Source organism: Scatophagus argus, chromosome 4 (genome assembly GCF_020382885.2).
Source record: "Scatophagus argus isolate fScaArg1 chromosome 4, fScaArg1.pri, whole genome shotgun sequence".
Lineage (NCBI taxonomy): Eukaryota > Metazoa > Chordata > Actinopteri > Scatophagidae > Scatophagus > Scatophagus argus.
Window position 1 is genome coordinate 4,567,965 of NC_058496.1, and position 25,553 is coordinate 4,593,517.

General features: G+C 42.5%; 1 protein-coding gene and 1 long non-coding RNA gene across 19 annotated transcripts in view; both read right to left on the bottom strand.

The window, feature by feature from the left end:
* LOC124058111 overlaps nt 1–11,422 on the bottom strand; it is a 34,523-nt gene extending 23,101 nt beyond the window's left edge. The window contains exon 1 of the long non-coding RNA XR_006843215.1: nt 11,269–11,422. This is a non-coding gene — a long non-coding RNA (uncharacterized LOC124058111). The remainder of the gene's footprint in view (nt 1–11,268) is intronic.
* Nucleotides 11,423–20,712: 9,290 nt separating this feature from the next.
* Nucleotides 20,713–25,553, bottom strand: part of mef2cb (myocyte enhancer factor 2cb) — an 80,172-nt gene continuing 75,331 nt past the window's right edge. For 12 of the 18 annotated variants that reach the window (XM_046386991.1, XM_046387000.1, XM_046387004.1 and 9 more), the window contains 3 exons: nt 24,385–24,514; nt 23,820–23,955; nt 20,713–23,546 (listed from right to left, as the gene is read on the bottom strand). In XM_046386991.1, the coding sequence (XP_046242947.1) occupies nt 23,198–23,546; nt 23,820–23,955; nt 24,385–24,514 (615 nt within the window). In that variant the 3' untranslated portion in view covers nt 20,713–23,197. Of the gene's footprint in view, nt 23,547–23,815; nt 23,956–24,384; nt 24,515–25,553 lie in introns of those variants that run through there. The other 6 variants (XM_046387006.1, XM_046386996.1, XM_046386995.1 and 3 more) reach the window with 2 other exon arrangements.

A 25,553-nucleotide genomic window follows, 5' to 3' on the forward strand; every position in this document is an offset into this window, starting at 1 on the left:
GCATCAAATTAAAAAAAGAAAAAAAAATCAAGATTTTTTGGAAAAAAAAATACATCAGACAGACATAACCTTTAAAATAAATTAACACTTCAAGAGTAATAAGAAAAGCACTTGAAAGCAGTTAGGATATCCTTATACAGGGCACATTCTCATCCCCCCATTGCAATGTTCTACACTGTTCTGACTCTGTTTTGCGGTTGTATGGCAGAACAGGACACGTGTGTGTGTGTGTGTGTGTGTGTGTGTGTTTCTAGCCCTACGGCAGGGTTTAGGGTAACTATACAGCACTTCCCCCTCCACCTTCACCCCGTTCCCTTTGCGGCTTGTGTGGCTTGTCTCATTCCATCTCCCTCGTGCTCCTCTATCTCCCTTCTCCCACTCCCTTCTTTCCACCACTGCTCTGCTTCTAGTGTACACGTGTGTCTGTAGGGTGGGTAGGGGGTTGGTTGTGGTGGTGGTGGTGGGGGGGGGGGGGGACAGGCTACACTGCTGATGACAGCGCCAAGAATCAACCCCTACTTTCTCTAAAGCATCAGTGTCGTGCTGACACGAAATCTCATGCTAATTGCATATGTATACATATCACACACACACAGGCAATATGAGATAACATAAAGAGGGACGTATGTAAGACCTATGAGGATTGTTTTGTATTGAGTGGGAAATTATACGTTTAACTGAGCTGAACTGATTCGAAAGCACGGTGTAAGAAATTTTAAATTGGAAAAAACAACATATATCTTGATTTAAGTGATGCAGAACTGACTGTGCCTTTCTCACACTGTGTGACTCCTAACCAATTGTACCTACCCACTGCATATGACAGAAAGAAATAGTCACAGAACAAAAGCATTTCCTTTACAAGAGGTGTGTCTACTCTCCACCTTGGTGGCTTTCAGTGTTTCATTATCCAAAGTCAAGGTCTGCTTTGCCACCCAGCTCCCACATGCCGCCTGTTTCATTTCCTCCTGGTAACAACCCATTAGCCAACGCCAGGCTCAAACATGCAGCCGCTTAATTATTCTCACTTCTTTGGCAGCATGCCGGGGTGTACCACTCATCAGAGGAAACAGGGAGGTAGGGAAGGCAAACAGCTGATATTGTATGTATATGTTATGCGCGCCAAAAGGGACAACAGGCTGGCTATGCAAGGACACACAGCTCACACACGACGTAATATCCACACACACAAAACACGCTGATTACGTCCAAATGAATACACACGCACGCACGCTCAGTGCAATATAGAAGCACCTGCAAAAAAATGTACAAATCAGCAACTAATTTTAACCAAAATTCTAATTGTAACGTCAAATACCTCCTGTAACATAATCGTGTGTCTGTGTGTGTCTGTGTCAGTGGGTGCATGTGTCGATGCCTGAAAAATGGGGATGATGTGTGTTATAATTCATCTTGAATAATTTCCTGCACATTCTTCTTCATGCTATGCCTCCGAAGCACTTCAGGATGAAAGGGAATGCTAATGCTGTGTCTGTATCTCACTGAACAAAGTGTGTGTGTGTGTAGTGTACTTGTGTGTGTCTGTGTGCGCGTGTATGCCGCATCACTAAGCACATTTATGATAATTAACGGGTAGGGGAGGTCAGCTACAGTGTGTGTGTATGTGACAGCAAGAGTGAGTAAGAGAGAAGAAGACACAGAATGATAGGGGGGACAGTATAGCGCCGATTAACATTAATGGCCAATGTTGTCAGTGACTTCCTTTCTCTGCTCTGTAGCATTCGCATTATCATTTTTGGTAGAACAGCTCGAAGAAAGGTATGATCCATATTTTCAGAAAAAGAGCACATTTTATCAGTGACTGCTCACTAAAGCTAAATTGCTGCACCCTTATCCTGAAGGTTAAGTACATTCATACATTTATATGTTGACTTTTGTGTAAAACTTCTAACTAATTTATTGCTTCTCTCTGTAAATAAACACAGAAGTAAATATAACATGAAATATTTTCAAATACAAATGTGTTGTGTGCCCCATCAGAATGTTTTGTCAAGCTGAACTCAAAGAAAAGCCAGTGCACAAATTGTTTCTTGGGTTGAAAATACAAAGAAATTCATTACATTAAAATTCTTAAAATATTAGCAAAGAGCAGTTTACTCCTGATAGTCCTGGTTCTAGTTGTAGCGCTCATACCCAATAAACGGCGCAAAGCAGAAAGCTAAACGCGGGCCGATCCTGTAGGTGACAGTAATCGAGGGAATTAATACATGCAAATGAAATTCTCAGCATGCATAGCTGCCGATGACAGTAATTGAATAATTGACTTTCAGAGCTCCGCGTTCCTGTCCACATATCGCACAGAAATTTGTATGCGTTAATGTGTATGCGTGCGCTTGTCTATGCCAGCGGACATTTTAGGTCTACCCTCCTCACACTCTCACTACTGCCAAACGCCTTAAGATGGTGGCACCTTGAGGCAGAGAGAGACACTCATAGAGAAAGCCAACCTCCTCCTCCTCCTCCTCCTCCTCTGTCTCCCCCTTCTTCCACCTCGGGTCCTCACGACAACACAGGACAGGCCCCCTTTCCTAACCCTTAGCCCCCTAATAAATATTTAATTCACCCCTCTCTAATAAGGATATTAGGCGAGTACACCCCAGCCCTGGCGTATATGCATGAGTCCTTTCTCATCAAATTTACATAAAAGGGCCAGATGCTAATGCGAGCGTAGCAACTACTGCTCACTATTCTATAAGCACTGGCACTGGCTCCCCAGTCCGAGAAACCCATATAATTTAATTGCCGAACAGCATATATTTTTCAAATGGTTCCCCATATTCAAATTGCATCTAGGCCTCGATAGCATATGCTTTACAAAGAGCCAAAAGACGGACATATTTTAATTGTCGTGGCGGCACCTCTACAGTATTTATGCTCATTCAGTGTTTTCTGAAGTCCCGCCTCTTAAGAAATGGTAAATAATACAGACATGCTTCGGCACAATATAAAAAATAATAAAACCCGGGTGTTCAGATAGTGACTACAGATAAGTTATGTCTCACAGATTCTGAGCTTGTTCAAACAATAAAAAACAATTAAGTTTCAGAAACTACATTAAGCTGACAGTATTAAGAGCACACTATAGTGAATACAGTGGGAGACAATTGGTCATATAAAATGTAATTATGATTTAGAAACAGGCACCTTGTTTTTGACAGATCGTGGACACTGTGCATGTGCACTGTATGTAACAACAACAACATGCAGTCCACTTGAATGTAAAGTATAGCATTAAGGCATGTTCAGGCTGAGCGCCCCATTGTTTGTAATTAATACAGGATGAATAATGCAGTGACACGAAATATATTATTTACACCCTTTCATCTTCAAGGAAGATTCAAAGCATATTTCAGATGCAATTATACTAATTTATTTATAGTTCATGGTATTTGCATAATCAAAAGCCAGTGGAGCACAGATATCCTGGAAGACAGACCAGCCAGCTTTAGACATGTAGAGCAAAAATAACATTTATGCACACAGCCTTATGGTGCTCTGCTGCTGCCAAAATATTGATATCAAATCATCAAGCTACATAGCTGAAAGAATACTAGTCGGTAACATTATTATTGGCAGTATACTTACAAAGTGTACAGTGTTCCATTTTCATTTTCTGCTGAAAGTACTACAACTTCTTCAGTTTGATTTGATATCAAAATTGAAGCAACAGTTATCATAAATTTGGGGCATTTCAAACATTATCATCAGATCACACAGCACTGCTTGCATTTCACATTGTGATCATACAAATATTTTTGACAACACTATTACATGTGGACACACTGTAAAAAAAAAAAAACCTACCACCTACCACCATCTTAATGTGCGTCCATCTTACTGTATATATATATATATATATATACACACACATGTATATACACACTAAAATAGCTTGTTATTTCCCACAAATCAAAATAATTATAAGCCTGTGGGAGAGGTTAACTTATCTCTAAATATCTCATGTTTAAAATGAGCCTTTGTGACAAACAGTGGCCAGGTCCTGTATTCAGCGCTAAAATATAAGAGAAGAGTAGGGAGTTGTGTCAATTTATGAAGCATACTGATGACGATTTTCAAATAGTGAGGCAGACTTAGGGAAAATATAGACTTCAGTGTTAACAGTGTCAAATGTGGGACAGCAAAATTTTGTCTTTGCTTAGGCCTTAGATGTTACAACTGTCAGCCTGGTAGATAATGAAGTGAATAAACGCAAGTTCACGTTTTATATTTATAGATAATCCTAAAAATAGTCCTGGGAACATCTGAGTCTTAAAAGTATTGCTTCACTGATGCATTTTTTGTCATTTTTAGCTCACTTAGTGGTAAAACTAAAAAAATCATCTATGTATCCATTAGTTGCATATTATTCTCTCCTTGTGCCAGACAACTACAAACCTACACCATGCAGACAAGACAAACACAGTCACATTAAGTCGCATATAGAAGAGATCTTTGACAACGTGTAAGAGCCCGAGGTGCCTGTCTAACATGTCGGCCATGCATATCCACGCAGTTAGCTGAAAGGGAGGGCCGTACAGCGTGGCAGAGCACAGCATGCCCGCTGGTCCCCACAAGACGCTCAAGTGGCCATGCATGATGTCATTAAAAAGGGCCCAACCATGACATTCTTCAGTGGATTATTGGCAAGTTATGGCTGGCTGGTCTGTTATGGAGGGAGGTCGATCACATTCCCGTAAATGGGCAATGATACCATTAATGAAGCCAATGACACCTTTTCAGTGTTTGTGTGTGTGAAGGGCTAATGTGGAGTCCCAGACCTTGTTTTGTCCTATATGTACACCACAGCCTTAGACTCTCTCAACTCATCCCGGCGCTAAATTAACATTATGACCTCAATTGATAGTGAAAACTAGAGAAACTTCAATTAACCAATGGATGCACGGTTACCTGACAGGAAGCACATTTGAACGCTGTAATATGTGTCTACGTTGAGCCATGGAGACAGGGAGTGGGTGGCATTCTAGTTTTCTTGCATAGAGCACTCTACACACACACACACATACGTGCATATACACACACACACAATCACAGAAACCAGGAATCTGTCCTGCATTGGCAGGGGCTGATGCTGCCATGCGCACGGTGATCTCACCTACCGTTGCCGTGGTGACACCAACCAGAGGGAAAAGCCTTATTGTGTGTGCGCATGCGTGTATGTGTATGTGTGAGTTGCTTGTGATTGTGACAGAAGCTTGAGCTGGAGGAAGAGAAAGAGGAGGAGGAGAAGGAGGGCCTGCAGGAATTCACATTGTGCCTGGCTTGTTTAAGGTTTATGCCTCATTCACTTACCACCCTTTATCGAGGGGAATACTGAACCAGCCCTTTCAATTATCAAGGCAATAAATTCAGCATGGCTGTGTCGTTAAAGTAGCAGTCCACTGCTTTAAGAGGGAAAGGGTCAGTGTTTGGGAAGGAAAAGGGTGTATGACAATAAATTTGCACAATTTGTATGGTGAGACAAAGATTAGGAAGAAGGAAAACATGCAGGGCTTTAGGCGTTCACGTTCAAACACTGACAAGCATACAGACGCATGCAAGCACGCGTACTGCACAAATGCATGTGAGCTCCACCACTGCTCTTATTTCTCTCAGCGGTCAAAATAAACTCCCCTTCTACCAGCTGGTATTGTTGAATTCTATTAGTGATGAAGAGCTAACTCAGACTATAGGGGTCATCTGCTCATCAATGGGTGGCGGTGGCCTGGCTTACTCTGCAGTCATGAATGCACTGAATTCATTACCCCTAGTGCACAGATGGTGTCTGGCTGCCTGTCTCAAGTTCAAGTTCATGTCCATGAGACACACACACACAGCAAGAGAGAGACATGGCCCAAGCCAGACAGACAGACGTTGTTGACTGAGACACAGCTATTGTTCCCCTTCATCAACATGATGTAGTGGCCTCACTAGCTATCCAGGACGCCTGGGTCAGTTAATCGCAGAGGCAAACGCACGGGAAATCATACACACATGCAAAGGCAGACATGCATACGTTGATGCACATGGAGCTCCATGGAGGATGAAACAAGGCCCTGAATTTCTGTTGATTTAATCTGGACAAAAATACTTTGGCTGTAGCTGCTCAATAGAGCAGATGATGCTTCACGGCAGTTCTGAATATGACAACTATCCCTACTGAAAGAGAAGCTACATATAGCCTCTGCCTACTGCAAAACAATCTGGCAAAAGGCCACAACGAGTAGCAAAAAAATACAGCCATGAAACACATTTATTAACAAATGGCACCCGTATGATGACTATATTCATATCCTTTGTCTGGCACAGAAATTACCCTGAGCCGATACATATTATAAACCTGCAACTGCACCTGCCATACACAGCACAGAGGCACAAGGGAAGCACATAAAAACTCCGGGCACGCTCACATAAAATATGCTGATTGCCCATTCAGTGAATATGAAAACACCTTCTGCGGTCGCCATGGTTTTGTTACTCAACATATCACGTGACAACAATGGCTGCGGCACACCGTGTGCGTGAGCATGGAAGAAGGGTACAACCAAGCACGTAGCCCCCATTTACTCAGGAGAAGGAAAACGGACTGTCACCACCCATTTCCTCACGCATAGTCAAATCACACGCCTATATCCATAAATATATGGAAATGGGGCGCTGCTGGGCCTTTCTTTTCCAGCACCAAGCATGTATGGCATACGTTTGGCCACCTCACACACTACAGGAAACAACAATTTAGCCACATTTATAGACACACAGGAAAGGAATAGAAACGCCCCTTTACACTGTCAGGTAAATTTGAAATTTAGATATGCGGGTCACGTCATCATCGCCAGGTACAAAACACAGGTCGTTTTTTCAAGGACTCAAGAAAGCTGTGGTTGTCAGTGTTCATAAGAAGCACTAATGTGAAACTAATTGTTGAAATTTCCTTCATCTCCAGAGACAGGCAGTAAAGACCAGGCAAACCACTGCCAACCAACACTGTGCAGCCCAGAGAGAAAATACATGCAAGTGTGTTTTGCAGCTGTGTGAGCCATGTGATGACGCTCTCTCCTGGTGACATTACATCTCAGCATTCAATTGCATTTCCTGTTGATGGTTTGGATTATGGTCCCTTTTCACTTGATGCTTTGAAGGATGGAAGGAAGGATAATTCAAGCACGTAAATATCTTGTGCACAAAAAGTCTTGACCTCCAAAAATATTCTAAATCTGTTAAATATGAGCTTCAATATAAATATACAATAGCACAATTTGTTGCAATTTATTTCTGAGTGAAAAACTCAGTAATAAAATGTCAGAAATAATAAGCAGATTTTCTTTTTATTACAGGTTTTGTAAAAGAAGCATACTGGATGTACTGCTGCAGAAAATGTAGTGACTGATATAAGATGGTGTCATAGTCCTGTTGTCCCCCTACTCTGGGCTGACATTTAGTGTGGCCAAGAGACTTGAAAACAGTGTTTCCTTTCATAAAGCCAGACGACGATTTCAATCGACTTAACTGGGCACAGTAAGACTTGTTTTATTCAGCCCTGCTCAGCCCAAATTGTGTTCTCAGATTTTCTTTCGGGTAAACGACCCAGTATTGTGTGCCTGCTTTGACAGAGGTCAAAAACAAGAGACACTAGTTTTGTCTGACGGTGTGAGAAAGTGAGAAAGGTGGGGTTGAATTCAGCCACTGGGGCTGCAACCCAGATCTATGTTTAAAACTTAAATAAATCTTCTGCCTCCTCTCCCCTCCCAAAAACGCCAGCTTCACAAATTTCTGAACGTATGATTAACTTAAATGGATATTTTGGAACCTTAAACTTATACACTGCCAAAGAGGGTGCAATAAGTGAAAATAAATTCTTGAATTGTCAAACCATGTCATTAAAACAATAAGGCTTGCTTTACACACCTTGTCTATACTGGAAACAGCCTCTCGTCTAACAGATCCAGCAACTGTAAAGTGCAGAACTGTCACCTCAAGCTGCGTATGAGCTGGGAAAAAAACTTCATCACATATGTTTGATAAAATAAGTGAAACACAGCTAGACGTGCACATTTTTTTCATTAAAACATTAATTAAGCTGTACCCAAATAATAGGTGAGATTTCTTGATATCTGAGAAAGGCCATATTTAACCTAACACGTTGGGCTCGTTCTTGAAGTACAGATCTAGCAATATTCCCATGTTTTCTCACACAGTTTCATGCTGCCCATGGCACTAGGCTAATGATATGCTCCAAACAAAATTTCTTTCAGCAACCATCTCAAATCGCTGCGGTCACGGTCAAGTTCAAATACAAACAATGCACCGATGTATGTCACCTATTCAGTTGGCCCAGACAACATTATCTGCGCTGTTACTAATTCTCAGAAGTACAACGCCTGGCACTCAAGTGGGGCCATACAGGATCAGCCTGCATGGTTGGAGCACATCCCTTTCAAATTCATAAACCCGTATAGTTTTAAGATAACGACCCAAAGTCCTCATTATCAGTACAATTGGTGAGACATTAGGCATTCAAGACCGTTACTACTCCAAGTTTAGGAGTGCCGGTCGCGTCAGCTGGGGCTGGGAAACGTCGCCTCTTTCTTTGGGGATGCAGATGAGTCTGGTGCACTTGACGTCTTTTCATGACCCCTGTCGGCCCCCACCCCTCCCCCCGCGCTCCCAGCTCCACAAGGCCCTCACAGCGCTGTCTGTCATATTGGGCCGGGGCATGGCATTGCCACTTGCCCCACCGAGCGTGGGAATGGGATCGTCCAGTCGTTCACATCTCCTGCACTGCGGTTAACGGAATCAATTAAGCTGGGCCGACCCCCCCACCACCACACACACACACACACACACACACACACATCTCCCTAGTCCCCACACTCCCTCCCTCCCTCTTCTGCCACCTCCCTCCTTCTCCTAACCCCATTCCCCACCTTTCTCTCTCTCTCTCTCTGCCTCTCTCTCCTTTTTTGTCAGTTCAGTATACGTCCTAATTATTACTATTTGGGATGCCAGCGCCGTTTCCTGGCCGGACTCGATCATGCTGAAATAAAAAGCATGAAGGCGCACACGTGGGTTTCTACAGAAACCCTAAATGTCACTCTTTCATTCCCATGAAATTCTCAGGATGAGCCTACGCTGAAATTTCATCCAAATTAAATAAAATGTAAAATCACACCTCATGTTAAAGGATCAAATAGGCTATAAATATTAACATGCAATATCTGGCCTGAAGAGAAGTTCAGTGTGTGTGTGTGTGTGCAGCTGTGCGAGTGTGTGTGGCTGTGTGAGTGTGCGTACATGTTTAAATGTAGCTTCATGAGCTTGCCTGTGTGTACAGTGATACACTTTATGCTCTCTGAAAAAGTTATTAATTAAATAGGGGGAAGTTCACAAACAAATCGGCCCATCACTGGTGCAAAACAACACCCAACAAACAAGCTCCTGAACTTAAATGACAATCGAAATAATAGCCACATCAAAATAACGTCAGTTACATGAATAGCATCTACAATCTCTGGTCCGTGGGAAAATTCAGTAATATGTCATGAGTGCTCCACAAGTCCCCGACGAGTCTGGAAGTAGTTTTTACTTTCGGTTATCTAGCTTTATGACGAGCAGAACACTCATACAGCTAGATAACCAAAGATAACAACCCACTTCCCAATCTTCAGCAATAATCCACATGTACATTTCCTCTTCTGGTCTCCAAGTTTCCATCTCTCAGCACTAAGATTTATTGAGCAAAAGTCATCAGTATCCCTTTTCAAGTCACATTGTGCATTATATTCCTTATATTCCCTTTTTGCCATTGAGGGAGACTACTGCACAGCACATAAGTGCCATACACCCGGTGTAAAAAAGCCGCAATTCTTCGAAAAAAAAAGATATATTATCCCAATGTTAATGTCATATTCACTTGACATTAACCAATATTACTGAGTTGAAGTAGGCCTTGAAAATCGCGGGTAAGGTGCAGTCATCCTTGCACAGGGGCCCTAATTTGCAATGCAAATGGATCCAATCCCACAAAAGGCTCTTTCGCCTCTATTAAGTCGTTGTGGCAGTAGCAATAGATATCCTGTGAGGCCGGCGGAGAAGAAACACGGCAGAGAAGGGGGGAAATCCGGTTTCCTGTGGAAAGTGCAATAACGGCACAGGGAATTACGACGCAAATGTTTCGGATTATAAAGACAGGAGCTTGCTTTTTGGCCAAAGAGTGTCAAGTTGTCCTTTCATATCCAGCATGTACTTAAGGAGAGATAAAGGCGAAGACTCTGAGCCAAAGGGTCCGTTCTGCAGGTTGCATGGTCGGTCGGTCTGAAAAGAGTGGGGGGAAATAAGGGCCATCCCCAAACGATAGGGGGGCTGGGGGTGGCCAAAATATGGACCAACCCCGGTGAGGTCAAAGGCCTCGGACCACGACAATGTAACAGCGATGATGTCATGAAAAAAAATCGCAAATGCACCCTCCTATCCATGCACAATCTCCATCCATTACACAGAGCGCGCTGGAATAAGTCCGCCTTGCATCGAGCAGCCTGCACGCCTTCTCTCACACAGGGATGAAAATGGATGACAGGGAAACCATATGGGTTTTTTGGGGATTTTTTTTTACACAGAATGAGAACGATTCAACTGCTCTTAACAAGAGACGCGGTCAGCTTTAGCACCAATTGAACAATTAAAATGAAACAAGTTAATGACGAGAGCATCCTGGGGCTGCCTGGGCGCCAGCGTCTTCTCCGTCCGGTGTGCCTTATATTTTTCTGTTCGCAATAACACGCTGCTCGCTTGCTCATTGCTCTCCTTCTCATAGACGAGGAATCACTGCAGGAGTTCACTTGCCCTCACGTAGTCGATTTTCCGTCGAAATCCTCACTGTCCTCGTCCGTGTGTGTGTGTGTGTTTTTGTCATCGTCGCATCCGAAGAGGTAGACTACAATGCTGCTCAGGCTGGCGAAGTCACCTCACGCGAAATGAAGCCCAGGCGCTTCGCGTGTTAACCCGCTTACTTTTCCACAGAAATGTAAGTAGTTAACCGACAGCTCAGCACAAATGGGTCAATATGTAGGGTTTTGGTAACTGAGTCAACAATAACAGGCAGCGGAACATGTGATGGATCATGCGCAGGAGCCTGCGACTGCAGGTTACCGAGTCAGCACACAACTTTGACTCTGTTCGACCCATAAAACACTCAGTAAGCCAATGAATGAGTGTGTGTGTGTGTGTGTGTGAGACGAGAGAAGAGTGAATTACCAGGTGAAGACAAATTAACGCCGTATCGCTTGTCAATGGCATCATCAGCATTTTTCTTCAGGTGTCCCATTCACTTGCTACAGTTTTCGACCAGTTTACTCTCGTTTGGTCGGTGGGCGGGGCAAAGCACAGGTGTTTTAATGAGAGCAAATACGAGTCACACGGCCCGTGAGGGATTACTTTCATTAAACAGCACCTTGTCCCTTAAACGTTTAGTCGCAACTCACTGCGTTCTTGTTTCTATGCTTCGGTCATCACTTTGTGATACACACTCCACCTGCGACATACGACACGAGCTAGCAGCCTGAAATTGTCAACTGGACTGTGGAAAATACTCGAACAAAATCACGAGTTTACGCGCACATTGTTCATTCCTTGGAATCCACAGTCATTCTTTCCTCCTGATGTGGATCTGATGGATGGCAAACCGCAAGGCCAACTTGACATCATTAAGGTCCACATTATGAAGCACACCTCATTAGGGTAAAGGAGGCTTCAGAATAGGCCTCCCACACAGAGGCCACGCTTTAATCACCGCACACCATTTTTTTTTAAACTTACAACCTGCTGATCCCCTTGAAATTATAACAAGCTGTATTTCCGTGAAGATTAATGATACAGTGCTGAGAAGTCAAAAAACACAACAAGAGTGTCTTTCTCTTCGCGTTATTGGTTATAATATTTAAACAAATAGTGTCTTTCCCGCGTAATAACGCGTGCACACACACTGCAAGGAAGGCTATTGTTTTCAAGACATTTTGTGACGATTTTGGTGACGTTATTCATTCAATGCAAAACGAACTGTTTACTTTTGTTCCAGCACCACGCTTCTAATAATCTCGCATTTTTTATGGGCTTAGCTGATGTGCCTTTTGTACGCAAATGTTTCCATTTTTAGTTTTTCTCTGAAAGAAGCTCCAACACCTTGCTTCCGAAATCACATCGTATTTAAACCACACTAACAAAACAGAGTGTCTTCGCTGATGTGCCTTTTATCGGCCCGATAATAATGAGAATTTCAGGCAACAACAGTTTTAACAAGATAACAGAGGAGCAGAGGAACATTAGCAGAAAACTAGATACTCTAGGGATAACGCCGAATTAACTCTAAAGTAAACTTAATTGCAGAAAGCAGAGTATAGCGAGACAAGTCGGCCATAAAGTGCACAATATTGAAGCAATCGGTTTTAGTAAATACCACAGAGCTGAAGCAGACTTTCCTAAGATACTGATTAACTGAAGCATATGTACCTGCTCGTATAAGGTGCCAAAAAAGTCTGATCAGTGCGCCCTAATTCCAAAGTGTGTGAAGAAACGTTCACAGTCACAGACTTCATATTTCCTTCTTAATACGTGCAGTCTCACCGCAAACCATCACTCCTTATCAGCTCTTAACAAAAAAACAAAAACAAAACAAAACTATTAATACTGTTTATTTCTTATCCATAGCCTCTCATTTAACTTTTGCGCCCAAGGGAAACCTTTACGCACACAATTTGCCTCTACGCAGCCTATTAAAGCAGGCACAAAAGTTGCACTTACTTCCTAAGGGTGAGTAAAATCACTGCAGTCGACCAGAAAGCGTCCCAAGCAGGAGAAGAACAGCGCTGTTCAGTTGGGTCCGTGTGTACCGTGGTGTGGTATATGTTCCCCTCAAATATCCCAGCCGTATTATGTGGTGGGGGGGCTTCACTTTAAAATTGCCGCTAACACTCAGTAGCCTGCATTAGGCGTGCTTCAGCTGCTCTGTGCAAAGCATAAGCATATCCCAAGCACATGATAGACGAAGAGAAGGAGAAGGAGGGAGGGATGGGGAGAGGGAGAGACAACTTTCCTATAACGTCTACAAGCACCAAATAGAAAAGTGCATGCACAGTTGAGCTCTCAGAGCAAGTTTTTTTCCCCCTTGTTGGTGGTGGGGTGTGATGAGGAGGGAGGGGGGTGATGATGATGATGATGATGAGGAGGAGGAGGAGGAGGAGAGGGGGGAGGATGTAAAGTCCATCCTTCTGTGTGAGGAGAGGACGTGCTCTGAAATCCAAACAAGTTCCCTCGGTTCTTTTGTTGCACGCACGAACTGAGGCAGCATTGTTCGCGGTCTGGCGTGGACCTCTCCCTCCTCTCCCCTGACCAGGTTACGAAGTGAGCCTCGCAGTTGGCTGGTAATGAATTTGCCGCAGGCGCTTCTCTAACACACTTTGACAAACGGAACGCATTTACCGGTTTGCAGACAGAGGGGAAATGATTTGCTACATGCAATTCTCGAACTAAGACTGGAATTAAGTCTGTAATAAAAAAAAAAAAAGGAAAGGAAAAATTGCAGCACTTTAAACTTCACCCAGAAGGTTTGGATTGGATCTGTGTGTACAGTATAGGCCTTATGAATTCACCTTTCTCCCCGTAGCCTAATAAGAAGGTAATCTTATAAGAGTCGTACACAAGCGCGCTTGCCCCCTCCCAAAACTGGACACACAAACACACACACACACACACACACACACACACACACACACACCAATCCACACAACCCAGAGAGAGAAGGGAAACGACAGAAATGAGGAAAGCTTTCACTCAAGAAAAGTTAGAATTGGGTGACCTACTTGTCAGTAGCCCACCAGTAGCCTGTGTCTTCAGCTGATTCTCTTGGTGATGATATACGTTTTTGTTGTTTTTGTGAATATATCACAGTGCTCATCGTTTTCTGCAAAACAAGTTGCAGGGCTTTGCTCTCTTTGCTCTCCTCTCCGTCTGTGGTGCAGAAGCCCTGCTTACTGCTGCACCTGCTGCATTTTCACCGCTCACAGTTTTCATTATTAGTTTTTAATGTTATTTATCAGAATGTCTTAAAAATAGTAAATGTCAGAAAGTCGTCACGTGACTAAATGCAAATAATCTTTTCTTACCCCCCTCCCCTCCCCTCCCACGCACACACATACACACACACACACACACACACACCTCTTTGCCTAATTGCAGGCGTATCCATTAGATTCAACCGGATTCACGTTTTAGTTTAACAGCGAGGGCACGTTCAATGACGTAGACAAGCATATCAGCTACGTGCAGCCATATTTAAATACATCAAGGCAATTAGCGCATCAAAATATGCAAATCCCGCTTACTACAGAGTCCGCCCGGCCGCAGTCGGAGTAATTTCCCCCCCAGCCAGTTCTTGGGTGTTTGATTGCCGTTTTGAGAGCCAACACAGCCTTGTTTGTTTTTCCAAGAGGCTTTGTGAACGGGACAGAAGGGAGACGTGAAGAGAAGGGGAACCGTGGCTCCTGCGCGGAAAGCCGCCCATGCGTAATGAGACGACCCGCTTCGCCATTCTCACTTCCCCGACGCCGTTGGCTCTGGTGTGCGTATTATTTTTAATATTGATGCATATTCAGTGGACAGATTTGCATTACATACTTATAGCTCAGTGTTTATTTTACATGCCTTTGCGTTTAGATAGATGCAAAACCCTTGTTCAGCCTGTTATAGCGGTGGCATTTATTGCCTAAAATGTCAGTCCTCATATTCAAATTGCAGATTAATGTGATATTTGCTGCAGTGACACGACGTCGGCGGCACTGTGGTCTTAACAGCTCAGTTTAGGGTTGAACGACGGAAATCGTTCGAAAGTCTTTGAATACCCAAATACAGCATGCATGAACAAAGAGCTCGGTGGGCAAACAATAGAGGAGATTCAGAGGTGATGCTGAGGAGGTGATGCTTTAAGATCGAGATGGCTCGTGGCAAGAGAATGACACGGGCTGTGCGGAAACTAACAACCAAAAAAAGTCTCCTGCCCAGTTTGTAAGAAATCCAGTGACGCAGCGCTGACATTTAGGCTACAATTGCTCAGGCTGTCTCTTCGGTGTCCGTGCGCGCGCACAGCGGTGCCAGCGGGGCGAGCGCGCGCCTGCAAGTGCACCGCATTTAGGGAAACACTGTATATCTGCAATTCTACCGTAAAACAGAAAAACATTTTCCATTCAATCATCCCTACTTTGGCATTTTCCTCTTTTTTTTTAAAACAATCTGCACTTACTGCGTCTTTGTGATCTCCAGAGAGAAAACCTGTCCTGAATCAAACGTTTTAACTTACCTCCAATTAACTAAAAAAAAAAAAAAAGAAATCCAGTGGTGTCGCTGCTGTTTCTCGGTGTGACCTTCCTATCAAATCTGCTTGTTTTCCAGGAGGGCAAACTTTGTGGTATCAGCCAGAGCAGATCCAGTCCCTATAGGCTACTCCCCTCGTCATTGAACCTTGCTCTTAAACTGCTCGTGGCTCAACACCACTGGTCAGACTGGCTCACGTAAAGATATTCAAAGCCACGGGAGTCCGTTAACCCACCTATGCTTGGCTCCTCATTCTGAAAAAGTGTTATTTAGGCCCACTCATTAGGCTGCTTGGACAGAAATGTGAGAATATTTCGTTACTTTTAAGTTGCTCCCGGGGAGCCTAAAAAGTCTGCTCATCATCCTTTGTTGTGGTGCCCATGTTTCAGTTAGAACCTCCCAGCATAAGGGACACACACACACACACACACACCTTCGTTTACCTTCAGAAATCAAAAAAAAAAAAGAAAAGAAAAGAAAAAAAAGGAAGCTCGTAAAGGATCAGCAAAGTGTTAAGGGTGCGCAGAGTTTTTGCTTTACACAAATCAAAATCAATTTCTTCCATGTTGTTCTGTTTGATGTGAGGAAGGTGGTGATTTGTAGATAATTTACCCAAACTAATGTAGGCTCGTATTCTTATCTTTCGGGTTGGGGGTTTAATATTCTCAGTTAAAAATAATAAAAAAAAAAAAATCAAGGTCAAGTAATTCGTTAACATCACTTCGTTCTTGGAAAGAGGTGGGGCAAAGCACGTCTTTGAAGAGCCCTGAGTTTGTGGGTTTGAACATTTGGTAGAGGACACAGTTTTTAATCGGGGCTGGAGAGCACAGCAGTCTTCATTTGAACCAAGTGCAGGAAACGTCCGGGTTTTCTCTGCGCTCTTCAGCTGGTTAAACCACTCGGTTGTGTTTAATTTGGTGTGATAACAGAACCGCCAGGCCTCGTGCTCGAGCCAAAGAAACGACGAGAGGACGTGGTTTAAAACAACGACAAACACAATAAGACTGTTGCTATTATTTAGATTTTTATTTTTATTTTCAGATCAAAATGCTCTCACGTGGAGATGTGATGTAAGCCAATAATTCAACTCAACAACAAGCAGATTTAGTAAAATATAAATCAAAACCAAAAAAGCAAAATAAGCGTGGGTCGTCATTTCTCCTCGGAAATCATCACTGAGGCGAAAATCATTTATTAAAATCCATGTTTTTTCCCCTCCCAATTTCAGGCCACACATGAGCCTACGATGCGGGACGTGATAGGAACAGGGGAGCTCGTGTGGCAGTGGAAACAGCATTTTTGAAAATGATGTAATGAAACACCTCCAAATTAAAGAAGCAGCCAGACCGTTTCCCAGGATCGTACCTGTGCTTGTCAAGGTGTGAGGCGTCTCGTGTGCTTTGCATCATTAATACTTTTTGTCCTTTTAGGGGACAAACAGAAAGCCAACTTAAATGTGTGTGTGAGAGCTTCAATAGGTTTACATTACTCCATCATTAATATTATTATTATTTTGTTGTTTTTCGATTGGTGTCCCTCTTTTTTTTAATCGGATCCTCATAATGCGTAGATTTCAGTGATGAGGAATGAACGATGAGTAATATTCTCACGCTAAGTGAGTCAGATGAGCAGACAGGCAGGCTTATTTATGTTTGTTCTATCTACATGAATAGCTTTGGAGACTGACGAGGATGTGTGTGTGTGTGTGTGTGTGTGTTGGGGGGGGGGGGGGGGGGGGGGGGGCGTGTCGACTAGATGACTAAAGGGTGACATCTAGTGGTGATTCTAGAGAATGTTGCTGATTAGAACGTGGCCAGCCTTCACGGTCCATGGAGCACATTCACACCTGCGGGCCCCCGCCAGCCCACCTACCTCTCATCATGCAGTTGCTGTGTGTAGAATTTCAAACACAATACATGTACATGCACAATCCTTAAAAAAAAAACCAAACAAACAAACAAACCAAATAAAACATAGTTCACCTCGATGAGATGTCACACTTACTACAGAGTCTAAAAAATACATCTAAATTAACCTGAACTCGAACACGAAAGGACACTTGTTTTACTGTATTTTTTCTTTTCTTTCTTTTGCTGTTAGTAAATGTAAGTAGCCTGTGTGCTGACCTTTTTAAAATCACAGCCAGAGGCTCGTTCTTCCGTATTTTCCCATATTTTCTGTCCTCCATCTTGGCCGTTGGTTCTCTCGTATCTGTCCAGTTTAGAGGTGGAGCAGGTTCACACATCGTGTGTGTCGCGGAAGTCTGACCTTTTGAGAGACTGTGAAAGGTGTTGTCGCGACAGATGATTTCTGAACGATACTAAATTATATTGTCCAGGCAGCGACTGAATCAGCCTTCTTTAATTAACCCCACAAACTCCCTGAAACCTTCAATGACGAAGCAACAGAGGGAAGAAATGGAGTGCGGCCTAATTAAACACCTGGACGACACATTAGAGTACGACGGTTTAGAAGGATTCATTTACGGCAGGAGTGCAGTCGAGATAAACATTTACCAAGAACTGTAAAACCACAATAGTCGCCGTTTAGCAGCACACACACACACACACACACACACACATCCCTCTCTGAATACTGCAGTAATACAGCACATAAAACACACCGTCACCATAATGTCATGTAAACTGACTCTCGAGTGTCGTAAATCACAGATCTTATCATCGGCTTTATAAAGAGAACATTAATAAAATGTGTGTGTGCGTGGACTCTGAAAGGATGAAAGATTTCGTTGTGTTGTGTTCGATTTTGTCACAATGAAGATGCGTTAAATGTACTCGTGATTTTTCTTAAAAGAAAAGAATCGACCCAATCTACAGGGCGTAATGGGACGGGCCCGCTTGTCGGATGGAAAATCTTAACTCCCAGAGGAATAAATGAGTCGCAAAGAAAACTGGAGTTTAATGTTGATATTTCGAAAGGAGAACATCGCTGCGTTGTAATTCCTTTAAAATTAAAACCTGAAATAGTGACAATTAATTTTAATCTTCTGAAATTTAAATTTCCTCACAGAAGAGGCAGACCTACGTTTACAGGTAGGCTACCTTCAGTGAACACGGTTTATCCTGTGAATCCGTTTTTGCTTTTTTGATCTGATTGGCGGGACGTGTGGACGAGCTTGCTGAACAGTCAAATGTCAGGAGAAAGCTTTGATTTGAATAGCTTCTTCTGGAGCTATGAGCTCTGCTCACAGGATTACTTAAACCGGATTCTGACGAGAAGAAAAAGAAAATCCCAGATCGGCACAGGCCTGAACATAAACTGCAACATGGACACTTTAGGAAAACGGAAAAAGCTCGAAAAACTCGAGCTTAAAAATTTTAAAGACATTTCGGGTTTATAAAGAAACACGTTTACTTGAATTGGTTGATTTTATCTTTGTCCACCAGTCCTTAAACTGTTAAAGAAAAAAAAAATTAGATAAGAAAAAAAAAAGACTCCATGCAGTGGGTAGAAATGAAATACACGCTTAGCAGAGAAACACAAAGGCCTGCCGGAAGACGCTCAGCTGGGATAAAACGTGTCTGTTCTTTTTAGAATTAATGCTTGCGTGTTTACAACGACCTGCGACAATTTCAGCAGCTCTTAATAAATGTGTAACTATTGTTTCTGATTATTGTAATTTCAAAAATGTGTCATTCACCGCCATTATAATTTAACAGGCCCACGCAGCTCTTATCTGCCATTCCGTTGCATCAGAAATTCCCACCTGATTGTTACAAGTGAACCAGACAGAAGAAAAGAAATTCATGGATTTTACTGAATGAGCTCTTCCTTCTTCTCCGTTGCTTTTCTCTTTTTCTTCCTTTATTCAGGAATGAATGAGTAGGCCCAGATCATTAGTGTGTGTGTGAGGAGGATTTTCCACAGCCCTCTGATTTATAGGAGCAGATCACAGTGTTTGGATTGTTTATGAACATATGTATTTCCCTGTGAATATGTGCTTTATGTGCAGCATAATGTATCACTGTGAGACATGATGCCACTGTAATGTTAAGTGAGATAAACCTTGGATTTAAATGTCAAATAAATGTCTTCAGTATGAATACATGGCCCATTTTTTAAACGTGAGCAGAAAGAATCAAATGTGAAAATAATGTCATTGCCATTATGTCAATGTCATTCAATTTTTCTGTGGTCTTAAAGTGAGGCTGTTGTGGCACCATAACTTCCACTCATGGAAGATTTTCATGTTTTATTTGTTTGTTTTGAGTCTGCACAGTGTGAAAGGAACTTCCTTTTAGAGATGCATGCAGAAACAAGTCAAACACAATGAAATCACACACCAAGCCACATCAGGATAACTAAGAAAGCCAGTAACTTTACTGAAATCTCTGTAAAATACAAATAACCTTTCCCTCCAGCACAGGAGACTTTTTATTTCATCCCCATACATTGTCACTACATACAGCTGAATCAAGTCCCTTGAGTTACAGAGATGTGGATTTAATTTAATACCATCTTCGTCTCAAGTGGCGACAAAGGCCAGCTTATGCCGCTGAAAGCCGCTCTTCCAGAAAACATTAGTTCCAAACCTCCCTCGTTTTCAGGTTTATACAAGCTACATTTGATACTACAGACTGACTATTTTTTTAAGCAATTTAACATGTTATTCCTTTTTTTAAAAAAAAAAAACAAACAAACAAAACCAACAATTCCTTTTCAGCTTTTGAATACAACTTAAACCACAAACACGCTGGGGCAACAAAGAGTCCCGTGTGACTGCAGGGACCTTAAGCAATGGTGTTACATGGTTATTACACATGGCTGTACAGTTGTATGGTCTCCCCTTTTCACTGCAAGTGACTTATCAAAACATCAGCTGAGGTACTGCTTGACTGGGTCAATTCTGAGGTACCGACATTTAGTCTATTGTAATATTAACAGAGAAAAACTGATCAACAGGTGCTGAAAAAGAATGGCTTCAAATTTAACACAACACAAAAAGAAAAAAAAACAGCTATAAAGACAAGTTTTCCTCCGTGTGTCTTTGGTTCAAATTATTGTCAAAACGACACCACTCTAATTAACCAGCAGGACACGTTGGCCTCACTTCAGTGTGCACGATAATAAGCGTGCAATGCACTTTCATCAGGTGGACAGCAAGCATGCGTTTCACGTGATCAGGCCTGAATGCCTCTGCTGAGCGAAGAGCAATTTTGAAACACAAAATAAGTTTTGCGTATAACCTTTTCAATGCAATGCAAAGGGGGACAAATGTGCAGAGAAACGGGGAAACTGTTGTGGTCGGTACCGACTATGCAGCTTGACACCTGAAGCTACACTTGACTGACTGAAATTGAAATGTGAAACCAATTGTACATTTGAACAAATTCTTTTATTGTCTTGTTTCAATGCTTGCAAAAACCATAAATGAATGTGAAAATAAAAGTTCAGATTACAACACAGAAATGCCACTGGCTTTGGTTTCTCCACACTTACGCTGCCTGAAACATCATGTTTATTTTTTTCTCAGCCTTTTTGTATTGAATTAAAAAAAAAAAAAAAGAGAAGAACACCATTATAGAGGCTCTGCCCCTGTTTGACTACACAGACTGTATACAGTAACAACATAGTGAACCTGCATGAAATATGCACATAGAAATATCATAACACTTAAGTGACAGCAGATACGGGAGTGGGAGGCAGAGAGATATGTGGCTAGTTTCATTGTTTAAAAAAGAGAAAATCAAAACAGCTATTTATTTAAAATAAACAATTGTGCTTCTTTCATACCAGCATGATCATTTTTGTCTTTTTGTGTCTGACAATGAGCTGTCAGTGACATGTGGTAAATGATGTGGAATCCTGTCCTGAAGAGTGGAACATGAGGAGTCACAGGATGACACAGAAGCGATTCAAATTCGCAAATGATTGGGGATACTTACTCACAATGCGCTTTCAAAATTATATAAATATGATCCAAAAGGAAAACTGAGTGGACTGCGGCTCGGTTTGTGGAACATTTCGAGAACGAGCCAAAATTGTGGTGAAGATCTGTGACGGAGCAGATCATCGATGTCAGAAACGCGAGCTTGACTCTTAAATTAGGCTGTTACACTTTGACTGTTAAATTAGATCATTACACTTAAGAATGAAGTCATCAGATGCATTGAATTGCACAGACAATAATAATATTTCCTCATCAGTGAGACAATCACGTACACCGTGAGTCAACATTTATCTCTGTGTCATCCTCAGTTCCAGTCTCATGACATTTTCCACTAACAGGTTGATTTTCAGCATTCAGGCTTGTCCTGCCCTCCATCACACAAACCCTGGCGATGCTTCCCAGCTGGTTTTTAAGGTTAGACTAAATACACCCCTGAACAGCTCTGTTCAGGGTTCAAATTAAACAAACCAGACAACATGTGCAACTGCACATAGAAACTCCACTAAGAAACCAACAAAAATCATTAGTATATATATTTATATATTAGAAAGCTATACACAAGCATGTTAATTTCACAGATTTTTTTTTAAAGATTCTTAATATTACCATTATTATATATAATTAGAAATACACGTTTAAAAACAAACCTCTACAAAGATAAAACAGTTCAGCAAAGCATTGGATCTCAGTCTGTTTTTCATGGCTTAGGGCTTCAGAGCCCTGTCATTTCCCCTCTGGGTGAACTAACCATCTCTTATTAGCAAAGCTATCAAAAAACACATTCTGGCTTATAGAAACTACAAAAAGCCACAAAAATGCTTTGCATTGTAATCCTTTCATATGAAAATATAAGCAAGTGTATCGTACAATTGTTTTTTATTTTTCCTTTTTTTTTTGTTTGTTTATTAACACTGAATATTAATACTAGATCCAGAGTTTTCTCGATTACACTAATGTAGCTCTTAGATCAAAGGGTGGTCCTCGCTCGGCTCCGTTCCTTAAGGGGAGCGTTAAAATCAAAGGTTCCACACGTCTAACATTGGGTCTGCCTGTTGACCTGTACAATCCTTCAAATGTTGCATAATAGCTTTTTCATTTAGTGAGTAAATAAATCTTGTAATGTCTGGCAACTTTTGACCCCGGCCCCTCCCCCCCTCCCTTGACCCTCTATTTACATAAATACGTTGAACCTGCAACATGACATCATCTAATGTTAACACACATTTTTGCAAGGGAGAACTGCAGAGAAGGTATATAGCAATGAAACTGACACTGTACACATGTATTGTTTGTCCAACTCAAGTGCTAAGGTGTCTTCCACTGGACACACTCACTCTCATGTTAATGTTTTTTTTTTTAAGTTTTTCTTTTTTTTCTTGTCTCTAGTCACTGTTATATCGCTGAGGCAAAGTGTAAGTAAGTTGTATGAAACAGAGTACCTGACTATTTTTTTTTGTTTATTTGTTGATATGCATATATGTACACATACACACATGTGTAAAGATATATGCATACATGATTCTTTTTAGCCACACACAATACAATTAATGCATAGTTCCCCAACAAAAATAGCCCCAGATCCCATCCCATCCAACACCCACCCTCCCAAACCCCCATTACAACACCCCACTGCTTTATATAATGTCAATATGTATAGCACACTCAGCAAAAAGAAAAAAAGAAAATTAAAAAGGAAAAGAAATTACAAACATATTCTTGAAAGGGGCTGTCCCTTTTTTTCCTTCAGCGTTAAAGAGATAAAAGGAGGGAGGCCATGGGGTTGCGTGGTGGGTGACTCGTGATATCGAGTGAGAGGAGGAAGAGGAGGGAGTTGACTTTGGGAGCATTGAAACGCTGCGTTGTCGGGAGCTCGGGGCAACACGGGGCACCGCCGGGGAGAGGACAGAGCTATCATGTCGCCCATCCTTCTGACAGGCGCACCCGTTTGATGGAGGGGCTCTCGCGCTCGTCCAGAGCGGGCCGAGCCAGTCCCAGAGGTGAGTGGAACTCATTCCTGTGCTCATCACGGTCGCTGCCCTCGTGGGAGCTGCTACAACTGCTCAGGCTATCAACAGGGGAGCGTCCCGAGTCCTGGCGGGACGAGGGGTTCTGGGGAGGTGGTACCCCTCCACCGTAGCCCCCCGGCGTGCTGCTGGTGCGATCTCTAGGAGGAGAAACAGGTTCGGACTTGATGTGCAGGCTTTGAGCAGAGGGCAGGGAGAGATTTGAACCCTGACATAAGTGAGAGCTAGAGCAATTTCTGTAGGAAGGAAAGGAAACGCAAGGGGTTACAGAGTTACAGAGCAAGAATAAAAGTGATTTTTGAGTCAGTCCATCACACACAAACATGCATGCAAGCACGTATACACACATACTCATTGAAACAGGGAGGTGTCGTATTTGTGCTCGACTTCGCAAACAAAGATTGAAAACAGTGAAAGACTCTCGGTGTCTCAAAAATAATCTCTAGTGATCATTGATGTGTTACATCATGCATCCACACAACACCTCAAATTAAGTTGAATGCACTCACCCTAACTGGCCAAGGGCTGAATGCTGCATGTTCTGAAGGTGTTGCTGTTGCCACCCGCTCATTGAGCCAAGGTGAAGGGAGCTGCCGCTGTTGAAACCGGACAGGGAGGACAGGTCTGCACTGTTCAGCGAATACTCTGTGAACAAACGCGGGGGAAAAGATGTACATTATAGATTTGTTCAAAACAAAGTTGCAAAGACAATGCGGCTTTGATAGAAGTTGATGAGATGATGCCACGATTGTGTTCTGTGTCAGTTGGTGTGGCAATAGCACCCTCTGCTGTTAGACTGCTGTATGACATGTAAGTTTGGGAAGGAGTTTTCAAAGGAACACATAGCAGCAAAACATCAAATCCACTTACAGTTATTAGCCACAACAACTTTTTAAAGCTGTCCAATGTATAGTCGAAATCAATTAAAACACAATTTATGGTTTCATTTGGGTATAGAGCAGGATTTAAATACATATATTACATTATCTAAAACATACCACTTAATTACAGAGAATGAGTCTGTGTTAATTGGCATGTGAGAGTTTAATGTGTATATGTATGTGCGGTACATACCGGTACCATAAGAAGTAGAGATGGCAGATGGGTAACCGCCCATGCCTTGTCCTGGTAGAGTGGGAGTTGCTACTGATACCACTGGGGTGGCCAATGACTGCGCAGACTGAGAGTTGTTTATTCTCTGGTTCTGTGACAGAAGAAAAGAGGACACAGAGAGCAAGAGAGAAGGGAGAGGGTTGAGAACAGGCAATCAATTCCCAGACAAAACAAACAGAAACCTGCAATAAACCAAGAAAGATCTTTTTTTTTAATTTCCTTTCATTTCTTTTTTTTCTCACTCAACAGATGCTGAGAGAATGAATGTGATGCCAACTTCTGGGGAAATTAATCACTTGACATGCGGCGCGGCTGAACCCTGCCAACCCTATCATTTACCACCCTTTCCGAGGGCCCACTGTCGCTATAGTAACACCATCGGTCGCCACAGCAACGCAGGGTAGCGGCGGCAAGGGAGAGGCACTTTGTTGTAGCAGAGGGGAGGGTTTGGCAGAAAGCAATGAAGGTTTGATGCAAAATGAACATACTCCTTTCTTGTTCTTCATCTCTACATTCTGTGTAATAAAAGCTGCGAGTTGTACGTGTGAAGCGCAAGCCTATACGCAGGTGAAAAGATGCAAACGGTGTAAGGAAGAGGGGAGTAGACACACGAGCGCTGAGGCAGAAAAGAGGCCAGGCTGTTTTTACTCTGACACACCACTGGATGGCACTATGTGTCCTCACAAAATGTCATGTGAGGTGACTTTGGAGCCTTCAGCACAGTCAGCAACAATAAAGGTGAAAGTTTCTCTGGAGTCGGGACTGCTTTTCTTTAAAAAACCACTGCACCTAGCTGCAGTGATCTCAGTAGCAATAAGAAAATCTGAATGCAAATAAGAGGTTAGATTCAGGTGACTCTGTTCCGCTTGGCACATTATGCTCTCGAGAACTTTCTGATTGGAAAACCTTTCTTTGGATTCTTAAGGTTGTTGTTTAGATTTCTTCTGGCAGTCTCACTTACCAATAGCAGATCAACATCCTCGGACTGACAGCATTGAAAGGGGAGGGCGATAAATTCAAATTAGTGAGTGTGAGTGAGAAGATAGGAGGGTGGCAAAGCGTCCATATAAGAATGGGGCTGTTGTGGGACTAACCAAGGAAGAAAAAAACACTAAAGTGCAAAGACGATG